The 12,249-nt window shown below is 36.9% G+C and overlaps 1 protein-coding gene across 1 annotated transcript in view; it reads right to left on the bottom strand.

Moving 5' to 3' along the window:
• Positions 1 to 396: 396 nt before the first annotated feature.
• LOC121384670 (C3 and PZP-like alpha-2-macroglobulin domain-containing protein 8) overlaps positions 397 to 12,249 on the bottom strand; it is a 49,031-nt gene continuing 37,178 nt past the window's right edge. The window contains exons 22-26 of the mRNA XM_041515154.1: positions 8,237 to 8,341; positions 6,821 to 6,901; positions 3,987 to 4,070; positions 2,159 to 2,300; positions 397 to 795 (exon numbers count right to left, since the gene is read on the bottom strand). Coding sequence (XP_041371088.1) covers positions 648 to 795; positions 2,159 to 2,300; positions 3,987 to 4,070; positions 6,821 to 6,901; positions 8,237 to 8,341 — 560 coding nt within the window. The 3' untranslated portion in view covers positions 397 to 647. The remainder of the gene's footprint in view (positions 796 to 2,158; positions 2,301 to 3,986; positions 4,071 to 6,820; positions 6,902 to 8,236; positions 8,342 to 12,249) is intronic.

Raw genomic sequence — 12,249 nt, 5'->3', positions numbered from 1 at the left:
ACCAAACAGAGGTAGTTTAAAATGTGCCGACATATTGCTAAACATATATTTGTACTCCTGTTGAGCAACTTTAGTTCACTAAATATCATAGGCTTCAGAAGCAGGGTGGTTTGGAGGGAGGTACTGTTCTCTGTAAGTTTGAAGAATATTCATTCCCCACCCACCCCAACCCCAGTTCAAAGGCAAATTAATATGATTTCCCACCATGCTTCCTACTCGGTTACTGGCATCTTCTGACACCGATTAATATTTCTGCACTTAAGCACACTTATTTTAGCAAGATGATTATATTGGTAGTTGTAACCAGGCTAACATGTACAAATACATGTATATATATAAAGAATTTTCTGTTTCTCTTCATCTGTAAAATGAGTTAAACAAATAAACAAAAATAGATGAAAATGCAAAATTTATTTGAATATACTAAAAATTTTACACAAATATTCCTTTCGTTAACACTGTATAGTGTAACACCCAACCTTTTTGTTCCACCATTTTCCTATGACTTGAAATTTTGTTTTGGACATACAAGTCAGACAGGGTTCATTTCAATATCTTCACAACTCATAGGAATAAATATGTACACTGAACAGCATAACATCAAATGTTATTTCCTCTATCGTTTGTCTGTGACTTGAAGTTTACTTTCAACATCTTTTCTGTTTGTCTCGATTAAGTGCAGCCCTGAAATATATCTTCTTAATGAAATATCCTTTCCATTTACTTTGAGGCTGTAATTCTCTGGATTTCTCGACCAAGGCAAAAAATGTTGAATCATCAACAATGTACCTGAAACTGAATGTAAATAACTGTTAAATAAGAAGTTTACTTTTTTAATAAGGAAAGTATACTCCAATTGTAAGGAACAAGTAGCATTGATCATCAAGTACAGATTGCTGACAAGTCTCAAAATTGTTTCATTCAATATTATACCTGGGTTTCAACTGTCGTGCACCCTATCAAGTCCACTTTAACAAATGTATTTCATAACTGATTATAACAAATTAAAACTAAGTTTCTGTATTACTGTCGGTTGATTTCCCCCCATACTACATCAAACATTCTGAGAGTACTGCTAAAGCAACACATGTCCCCTAACAGGCATCACAAATGTTCAAATGTCCTAAGTTCATTTTCAACAGTTATAAATAAATTCCCATGAAAATGAAAATTTGATCTGGACATAACTCTGTCAAAATGGGTAAATCCGTATAAAAGTCAAACTCGATCTGTAACTATATGTGGGATAGAAAGTTTGAAGTTTGTTTTGTTTAATGACACCACTAGATTTATTAATCATCAGCTATTGGATGTCAAACATTTGGTAATTCTGAGATACAGTCTTTAAGAGGAAACTCACTACATTTTGCTATTAGTAACAAAATATCTTTTATATGCATCATCCCACAGACAGGATAGCACATACCACAGCCTTTGATATACCAGTCGTGGTGCACTGGCTGGAATGAGAAATATGTGGGATAGAAGGATAGGACTTATGAAAGAAGTTTCTTTGAAGCCAAAAATAAATGATACTAAATAAATCCTGGACTGTTTCATATTAGGTCTGTTGTAGAAACACAGATTAATGCATAAGTAGGATTAATTTGTTGGGGATTCAGTGGGATATTTGAATTTGATGAATTTAAAAAAAATGTTTTTGTAAACTGATAAATAAACTTATATGAAAATTTTTCATGCAATAATATCTTTGCAAACTGGTAAAAACATCACAGGGAAGAACCCATGGAAAGTTGTTCGGTTTGCCATCCCCTAAAACCACCATTGATGGGAGGTACCTGAATTATTTGTGCTTTTTTAACAATATATCTTACAATTCTTACTTCGGCAAACATTAAACAGTGAGGAGAATTCGGTCTATACATTGTCGGAAACAGAAATTAGCCGATATTTTTCAAATGAAAAAAAAAGGTGGAGTTACTTCCCTTATGTTACTTTAGCGGAAGTAGATCAAATTTGTTTGCAAAGGATGTCGGGAGGTTTGATCAAATACCGGGAGACTCCCGCGGAATCTGGGAGGGTTGACAGGTCTGATTTATAGGTGGTATCAATTGGCAAAACTAATCATGCTCCATTAATCCCCCCTCATATGAAATAAATTGTAGAAAATTAACAGCCCTTCAGCATTCTAACTTACAGTTCTATTCCCTCAATGTCTTTGGTGCGAGATAAATCTGTTCCAATCAAATAGTGTGGTACCCCCGGTGGGTATGCAGGACACCGACAGTACTGTGGTACATTCAGAATGATATCTTGTCCTGGCACCACTCTGTTGTGCCCTGAAATAAAAACAATAATCAGAAGATTTCAAAGGGAAGGAATGTTTGGTGCCAAACATAATTATGATGATTATAATGCTATGTCCAGTGTTAGAGATGACACATGGAGCAACCACATAGACTATTCTTATCAATTAACAGCAAGGGATATTTTAAATGGTCTTTCCCTTAGACATACAGAATTTAGCATATATTCGTGGTATTTGGTATATAGCATTTGTGCAAAAGTGATTCAGCATGTGTGAACACAAATTTAACTATATATGTGGTTTTGGACCCATTTCTAATTGGGTTTTGCCCCATTCCAACCAGTGTCCTACAACCTGTTACTGTATATCAAAGACTGTGATATGTGCTATCCTGTCTGTGAGGTAAGTGCATACAAAAGATCTCTTCTATGACTGCATGTTAAAGATTACCAAATGATTAGTAAATCAATATGCTCTAGTGGTGTCATTAAACAAAACAAACTTTAACTTTTTTCTGGTACCTCTGCATTTGTTCAATCAGGTGGTGAACTGTAGCTCAATTGCAGAAAGTTCTACTCAGGTTTGATGGGTCGATCACCCTTGACTGCATGACCCAAGTTTTCCCCATTTACACCAATTTCCCCACATCTGGTACATCAAAGGCTGTAGTACGTATTGTTCTGCCTGTGTGAATGTGCATATAAATGAGGCCTTGTTGTTTTGTGAGAGTAGTGTATGTGAAGGCAGTTATATTATGTCATTTTAGACCAAGTGTGAAAATAAACACATGTTAAACACCAAATAGCTGTAATTAAAATTGTTTGCAGAGATATCATTAAATAAATGTATCATTCTATTTCTTTTAAAATAGTGAATTAAAATGTCTAAAAAGTTAAAATCACAGGTTTCAGATGGAACAGACCGATACAGGGTGAACAAACGAATGAATGAATGTTTAACGACACCCCAGCACAAAAAATACATCGGCCACTGGGTGTCAAACCATGGTAATGCAAACAAATAAAGTGATGATCAACATCAATACAAAATTCAAGATTTAAATAAAAACAGCGTAAAGAACTGTGCAAAAATACAAATATCACAGATAGATACTGACTTTTACTCAAAATTTCAATTGTGCTGTATTGGCCATTCTCATAGAGAATGTTACACCCCTGCACCACGGTGAGGTTACAGCATGCGCAGGGGTGTGTGAACAAACAAGCAAAATACTATTCACATCTTTAAAATTTAAACATGGATTAGTATTAATGTGCATAAACCTTCACACAACCTGGACAACAAATACCACAGCCTGGAACGAAAAATAATCCCATGGCTGATATATATGTACCGGTATATATAGATGTAGATGTAGATGTAGACGTAGACGTATGATGTAGATGTAGATGTAGACGTATGATGTAGACGTATGATGTAGATGTAGATGTAGATGTAGACGTAGACGTAGACGTATGATGTAGATGTAGACGTAGACGTAGACATAGACGTAGACGTAGACGTAGATGTATATGTATACGTATATGTTTGAACTTTATTCGAAAAAGGGACACATTAACTCACCTTCTTTATTCACAGTGAGAACCTGGACAACACATACCATTAGCTGGTACAAACAACAATTCCATAGCTATTGTATATATGAAACGTTGGATGCCAGAAGAACCTTATTTGAGAAAGAGACATGTTAACTAACCTTCTTTATTCACAGTGAGAACCTCGGCTGGTATGCGTTTCCATGGACCAAACTGCTCCGACTCCCGGTACTGAATCTGATACACTGAAACAGATAGAACAAATCAACCATAAGGCAATGTAACAAGGTTTTAATAGTAATCTATAGTCTGTCCCATCATTCTATTAAAATGTTTTTTTGAAAATAATTTCGGTTTGGTTTGACGTAAGAAGAAAAGTGAAAGTGTTTTGGAAATAACAAAAACCAAAAAAGTTTGTGTGCAATTTAAAAAATGTTTGGTTTAGAAATAAATAAAACTGTAATATATACCATAGTAAGAAAACGACTACAATTTTTTTTTTTATAGGAGGATGGGATGGACTATAGTAAAATCTATTTACAGAAACTATAACTATTTAACAGAATACAATCAATTTATCTAAATTGCCAAATAAAATATATTTTTACAAAATCAGAGAAAGGCAATGTAACATTGCTAGATGCTAATAGTAATGGATCGAGTAAAATATCTGAGCTGTCACACACGAAAACCTACAAATTTATCATGATGTTAGAAACGGAGTATATGGAACTCAAAGTTGAACATCGTATATGTTGATGTTTATATTTTTTTTATAAGATATAATTATGATATAGTGCTGAGATTTAGCTTTCTGAGATTATTACAAGTTGTAGGTTTCCCATGTGACAATTCATTTATGGAAACTATACTCTTCAAAAGAAGAAACGCAAAACCACATTGTCGTAACATTTGGAGAATTGATTTAATTATTGAATGGTGAGTCCGATAATTACCAAATGTTGCAGGATTGTTCACAATTCACTCTAGTCCATTGTGAGTAAGTGATAGGACACACCACCAAGGTCAAGGTCATCTGGAGTCAATACCGGGTGTGGCCTCCGCGTGTGTTGACAACTGCCTGGCACCGCCTGCCCATTGAAGCAACCAGAGTACGGATGACGTCCCGGGGGATGGTGGCCCACTCGGCCTGCAAGGCTGCTGCCAGCTCGGGCAGGGTCTGGGGCTGTGGTTGTCGCTGTCGGAGGCGTCGGTCCAACTCGTCCCATAGATGCTCAATTGGGTTCAAATCCGGTGATGTCGATGGCCAAGGAAGGACATTAATGTTGTTGTTCTGTAGGAAAGCCGTTGTGAGACGTGCTGTGTGAGGCCTGGCGTTGTCATGTTGGAACACTGCGTTGGCGTTGGCCATAACTGGAACGATGTGTGGCCGGAGGATCTGGTCAATGTAGCCCTGTGCATTCAGGTTGCCCTGCACGTGGACCAGGTCAGTTCTGCCAGTGTGTGAGATGGCTGCCCACACCATGACACTACCCCCGGCGAATCTGTCCACTTCCTGCACGCAGTTTGCCGCATAACGTTCACCACGACGCCTATACACGCGACATCTTCCATCATGACGTCGGAGCAGAAATCGGGACTCGTCACTGAACCACACCTGTCTTCATCGCAGTTGAGGCCATTGTCGATGAATCTGGCACCACTGCAGTCGGGGTCGACGGTGTTGTGGTGTTAAGATGACACCTCGAACTGGACGTCTGGCACGAATTCCTACCTCACGTAGGCGGTTCCGTACGGTCTGGTCGGATATCCTGCGCAAACCTGGTATTGCTGCGGCTGTGGAGGTGGCAGTAGTCAATCGTTCCCGAAGGTGGCGTACCCGGATGTAGCGGTCCTGCCCGGGGGTAGTGACCCGTGGTCGACCGGATCTAGGGAGGTCACGTGTTGATCCATGTTGCTGGTAACGGTCCCACAGTCTGGAGATGGTGCTTGGGGACACATGGAATGCCCTGGCAACGGCCGTTCTGGATTCGCCTGCGTCTAGTCGGCCGATGGCATTGTTTCTCTGCGGTTCACTGAGACGTGGCATGTCCTGGATTGTCAACTGTCGGCCAGATACAGAGGCCAGGCAAGCGAACACCCTGCACTTTTATACTGTCGGTGTTCATGTTGCACGTGCAGACAACGCACGTGCAGTGGTGACATGGTTTGCACGTGGCTGCGTTTTTGCGAATATTCACATTTTGGAACTTTATTGTACAGTAGCTGCGTTTTATCGAATGTAACCGTGAGAATGTGTTTGGGACATGCAATGACCTTATATTCACAAAACATGAACCGGTAGGAAACATAAAATCGGAGTTATAACCCATTTGTACCCTTTTGCGTTTCTTTTTTTGAAGAGTATATATCAATGTGTGTTGTGAAACTATTTAAAGGAATACAATTAATTTATTTAAATTGCTAAAAAAAAGATTTGCTATAAAAACTGCAGATAACAAACCTGAGATAAGGCAGGTGAAATATATTTTTGAGAATATATAATCCCCCCCCACCCCCAAATCCTCCAAAAAGTGATTCATAAAAGGTAAATTAAATTCTGTCTGTTGGGTTATGCATTTAAATATAGCATAGCTTTTTAATAATCTAGGATATCAACATTACATATTCTGTGAAGGTAAGAATGGGGAATTTGCTAGTTTTAGTGTCATTTTGACAATTCAGCCAATTCTAACATGGTGTGGTGGAAAGTTACCACAAAATCTGTTGACACAACATTGTCACACTGTACATCTAGACAGATCGCAGACAACTTACCATCTGAGAATGAGATAACAGTAACAGGCCATACCAATAGAGGAATAGTGAAACCAAACCAGTATGGAACATCTATTCTAAATGCTTAGTATTAAAAATATACTTGTAACTGGATCTCTGGATCTTTAAAGAAAACCTTTGACGGTCTACAAATAAGGGTGTTTTATGCACCTATAAACATAACAGTAAAACAAGAATGAATACTTAATTCACTCACCATAATCTGCTGAGCAAATTTTGTGAACGAGGATAAACAATCTGTTATGCTGCCTTGATCGTGCACAGACACCACAGGAACCTGAAACACATAGAATGAATGAATGAATGAATGAAATGTTTTGATTTAACGACGCACTCAACACATTTTATTTATGGTTATATGGCGTCAGACATATGGTTACGGACAACACAGATATTGAGAGAGGAAACCCATTGTCACCACTTCATGGTCTACTCTTTTTAATTAGCAGCAAGGGATCTTTCATATGCACCATCCGACAGACAGGATAGTATATACCACAGCCTTTGTTACAACAGTTGTGGAGCACTGGCTGGAATGAGAAATAGCCCAATGGGGCCACCAACGGGGATCGATCTTGGACTGACCGTGCATCAAGCAAGCGCTTTACCACTGGGCTACATCCTACCCCCTAAATGAATGAATTAATGAGTCAACAAACCTTTTGGCATATGCTTACACCCATGATAGGTTCAAGTACTCATCTTTTTTATGCCCTACAAGTTCACTAGAAATGTTACAACCTCACCCCTCCACCCCTGTATTAAAATGTGTAGTTCTAGTGCAATAAACTCATTGTCTATACTTAGCAATTACCATCTACTTGCTTTGTCACGTCCGATGGTTGGGTTTAGACATAGAAATACATCCCATTTCAATATTCCATTTCTACTACGGTATACGTTACATAGTGTGTTTATTATCATTGAAAGTGAAAGTCTGAGAAAAGTGTGTAGCAATATCTAATGCAGTGAAGTGTATAATTGTAGGCATTAAAATTAAGCAGTGATGAAGGCTACAGTAGCCATAGAAAAAAATCATCTACTAATATTATGTACATAGGATGATATTTTAAGACCATGATCTCAACATATCCCAACCTTGGTGTAGTGAAACTGATCTTGGGATATTTTTTGTTTTAAATCATGTAACTGGGTACAATAATAAACAAATAATTAAACATTTGTTTTATTTAAAGACACTACTAGAGCACATGAATTAATTAATCATTGGCTATTGGAAGTCAAACATGTGATAATTCGGGATATACAGAAACTCACTACATTTTTCCATTAGCAGCCAGGGATCTTTTATATGCACTTTCCACTTGACAAAACAATACAAACCATGGCCTTTGATATACCAGTCCTGGACATTGGTTGGGATAGGCAAAAAACCCCACCAATTGGTCCTTCAAGATGATTCAATTCTACATGAATGAATTACTGATATGCTAAAGGTTACACCACACTATATGAGTGCCTCATATGAGAACAGCTGATTACATAGTAACTGATTAAATCATAATGTTGATTGTTACATTCAATAATTTTCGTATACGGCACTTGTACGAGGCACTCGTATTGTGTGGAATTGCCTTAAGTATAATATTACCTGAGGTACAAATACACTCTCTACTCTTGGACTCGGAAGGCTGGGTACACAACACGGGCAGACTAACCTCCCCTCCCGCATCATACGATAAACTGCAGCTGGCACCTGAAACAACCAATTTCTCAATCCTAATAAAACACATAATATATATAGCTGTGGTAAATACATAAGTAGATTTATAATGTAAAAATGCTGAAGAATTTTTGAGTGGAAATGATTGATAATGGTCTCATTATCATAGGTTGTTACATTCAGAGCAAGCCGATGTAGCACACACCAACCAAGGTCTCATTGTCACGGTCACAGGTTGTTACGTGCACATTCAGAGCAAACCGATGTAGCACACACCAACCAAGGTCTCATTGTCACGGTCACAGGTTGTTATGTGCACATTCAGAGCAAGCCGATGTAGCACACACCAATCAAGGTCTCATTGTCACGGTCACAGGTTGTTACGTGCACATTCAGAGCAAGCCGATGTAGCACACACCAACCAAGGTCTCATTGTCACGGTCACAGGTTGTTACGTGCACATTCAGAGCAAGCCGATGTAGCACACACCAATCAAGGTCTCATTGTCACGGTCACAGGTTGTTACGTGCACATTCAGAGCAAGCCGATGTAGCACACACCAATCAAGGTCTCATTGTCACGGTCACAGGTTGTTACGTGCACATTCAGAGCAAGCCGATGTAGCACACACCAATCAAGGTCTCATTGTCACGGTCACAGGTTGTTACGTGCACATTCAGAGCAAACCGATGTAGCACACACCAACCAAGGTCTCACTGTCACGGTCACAGGTTGTTACGTGCACATTCAGAGCAAGCTGATGTAGTACACACCCACCAAAGTCTCTTTGTAGGGATCATATTTATGAATTTTTAAGTTCAAGTTCTTTATTCACATTAAGCTTTACAGCTCATCTGTTCATATATAAACAAAAATACATAACCACAGGAGAACAAAATTCAATAAACAAGAAAACATACATGTCACATGAAACAAATAAACTACACACATACGGAAAATGCCTTAAAAACTTCTTTTCTTAATTTAACAGCTTTATATAAATATTTTCCAAAATTACATGAAGTTTTAGAATTTTATACATTATATAATTGCAGTAGCTTAAAAAATGATGGCTTTTTCCAGTAATAAGGTTTAATGTATTTTTTTCTCAAATCAGTATATAAGGGGCATTTTAAAATAAAATGAAACTCATCTTCCATAACATTTAAACAGTGAAAACATAATCTATCATGTCGCTGTGTATGACTATATCTGCCAGTTTCAATTGCTAACATATGCGATAACATTCTAAATTTTGACACATATTTTCTATAAAGTACTGAAAAAAGAAAGAAATGTTTTATTTAACGACACACTCAACAATTTTATTTATGGTTATATGGCGTTCAGACATATGGTTAAGGACCACACAGACTTTGAGAGAAAACCCACTGTCGCCACTACATGGGCTACTCTTTCCGATTAGCAGCAAAAAAATCTTTTATTTGCGCTTTCCACAGGCAGGATAGCACCTACCCATTGAGCCTTGCGGAGCACTCACTCAGGGTTTGGAGTCGGTATCTAAATTAAAAATCCTATGCCTCGGCTGTGATCCGAACCCAGTACCTACCAGACTGTAGACCGATGGCCTAACCACAACGCCACCGAGGCCGGTATAAAGTACTGGAAGTGGTTTCCGTAAATAAAATTGCAGATTGAATGTATCTGTAAAAATATTTCACATGACTAGCTATCACTGAAGAGGTTTCAGTTTTAGGGTTTTTAGGGGTCATTTACAATTCTCAACATTTTCACAAGTAGACAAAGAAGCCTTTGTTTTTTAACCCCCTTCTTAAACGTGTACATAATTATTTATTTTATTTTGCTTTGATATTTTTATCCAAAAATGTACATTGGTATTAAACCCCTCCTCCCACAGTGTATAATTTGTATGCTCATGAAAAGAGTGGTAATTGTGACACTTAAGGTAGTACTAAACCAAATAACTTCTGGCTGGGTCAAAGTGCGAGGTGCACCGAACTTTTGATAGAGAAGTGAACAACACAAGTCCTGTGATTGGTTATAAATGTGAGTGTGTTGGTTGTAAAAAATAATAGTTTCATCTGGGTAAAAAAAAATTGCAATTTTATTTCATCTAGTACCAATGTGTCAAGTAGCCTTGTGCTTGAAACATGTATGGAGTACCTGTAAAAAAAAGTACTCGAATTTTGTGCGAAACTAGGGTAGTCATAGACGCTACCCGTTATCTCAGAAACGAGCAGCTTGACCCCCATTTTTTTCTGATTCACTTTAAATGTAAGGGGTGGTAGTATTTATATCCGTGGTGTTTATGTCGGTTGATACGTTGCAGGTAGGAGTTTTAGCCACATATGTTACTATTGTCGTCTATGGGATTTGATTTGGTAGTATACACCCTATAGCACATATTCAGTGCATAATAAAAAATATTATGATTTTGTCATTTTATTTAATTAAACTATACTGGTTGATAAATTAGCCATCACTTGATCATGCAAGTTCACAATGACCTTGACCTTGACAATAATCTCTGTACATGGCTCTGAATGGAGTTTGAATCAAAGTTAGCACTGAAGAAAAGTTGGTTTTGGCCTATAATTCATACTGTAAAGATTTCAATAATTTCTTTTTACATGGTATTTGACTTGCCATATACAACTGCTCTTAAATATGGTATTATATATAAGCAACCTGAACCAAGATTTTAATAGCAATTTATTTTTATATTAAAAATAGCATGTGCCAATAGTGGGTTAATGTCTTTAGTTTCCATTAACATTGTTAATTTTTTATGTATGAAATTCTGAAACTCAAATTTGTAAAGAAGTTGATTTTTATTGTCATTTTGACATATTTATAGGGTGCTAAGTTATATTTTAGACAAATTTGTAGTTTTATGCAAAATTTAAAGTAAATGTTTAGAAAAACTTTACCAAAAACATAATTAAATTTGTTGTCACTATTGTGCCTTCTGTTCTTATTTGTACATAACAATAAGGTTGTTAAACATATACTTAGATCTCCAGATAATTTTTTTTTTTTAATAATCACTTAGTTAGCTCTCATGAAAAGCATTTTGAGTTTATACTAGATTCAGAACCAATTTTTTCAGATCTGATTATCTGCCTTGGATTAAGTTGATAATTTATTTTATTGTTAAAGCTGTATTACCTAATGTTACTAGCTAAATAAAATGCTGGATTACAGATTGTAGGAATACATCTAATGTACATATTGTATTCATCCGGATTAGAAAATAATGCAAGCAAATAGATGTTCGGGTAATTTTATCATTTAAAAATAGTTTTTTTCAGTAATTAATCAAAAATAAATGTGTTAAAGCTGCATGATTATTCCAGATATCACAACTATTAAAACCTCACACTACAGTAGGCTATAAATAAAATATAGTCAGGAATATTGGTGGCTGCCAATAGTTTTGATGGTTCATTATGAAAATCAGCATGGCCGATGGATTTGAAATTCGCACACCTGGTAACTTGAAGACACCCACACCCAGCATACAGGATTTCCTCCCAACACTAATGTTCAGGACATTAAGTCATTACTTCATACAGGTACAGTCATGTTTGTGTTTCCTTCCTCAGTGTATTTTTTTAATACTGATATTTCTTTGATGTGCCTGTTAAGGTCTTCATAATCTAGGGGTCAATCAAGTGCATGTGTTTTAATGGAATTCTTTAAAGGGGTAGAGGTACTCTGACTATCTTTGTTGTCTCTACATATATACCTGAGTACACACACCCAACTGAAAGTAAATATCTTCAGGAGTTTTATTTTAAAACATTTTGTTGTTTAATATGACATATTGCATTTGTACAAAACTATATGCAATATATATGCTTTTTGAGGTGTACATTATATTAGGTTGCACTGTAGAAACAACAGTTTCAGTGAGGTTGTCAGTTTATGTCAGAATACACCAGATCCTGGTTGTCATA

This window comes from Gigantopelta aegis, chromosome 10 (genome assembly GCF_016097555.1).
Source record: "Gigantopelta aegis isolate Gae_Host chromosome 10, Gae_host_genome, whole genome shotgun sequence".
Taxonomy (NCBI): Eukaryota; Metazoa; Mollusca; class Gastropoda; order Neomphalida; family Peltospiridae; genus Gigantopelta; species Gigantopelta aegis.
Note: the sequence above shows the minus strand (reverse complement) of the source record. Positions and strands in the feature narration are given on the sequence as shown.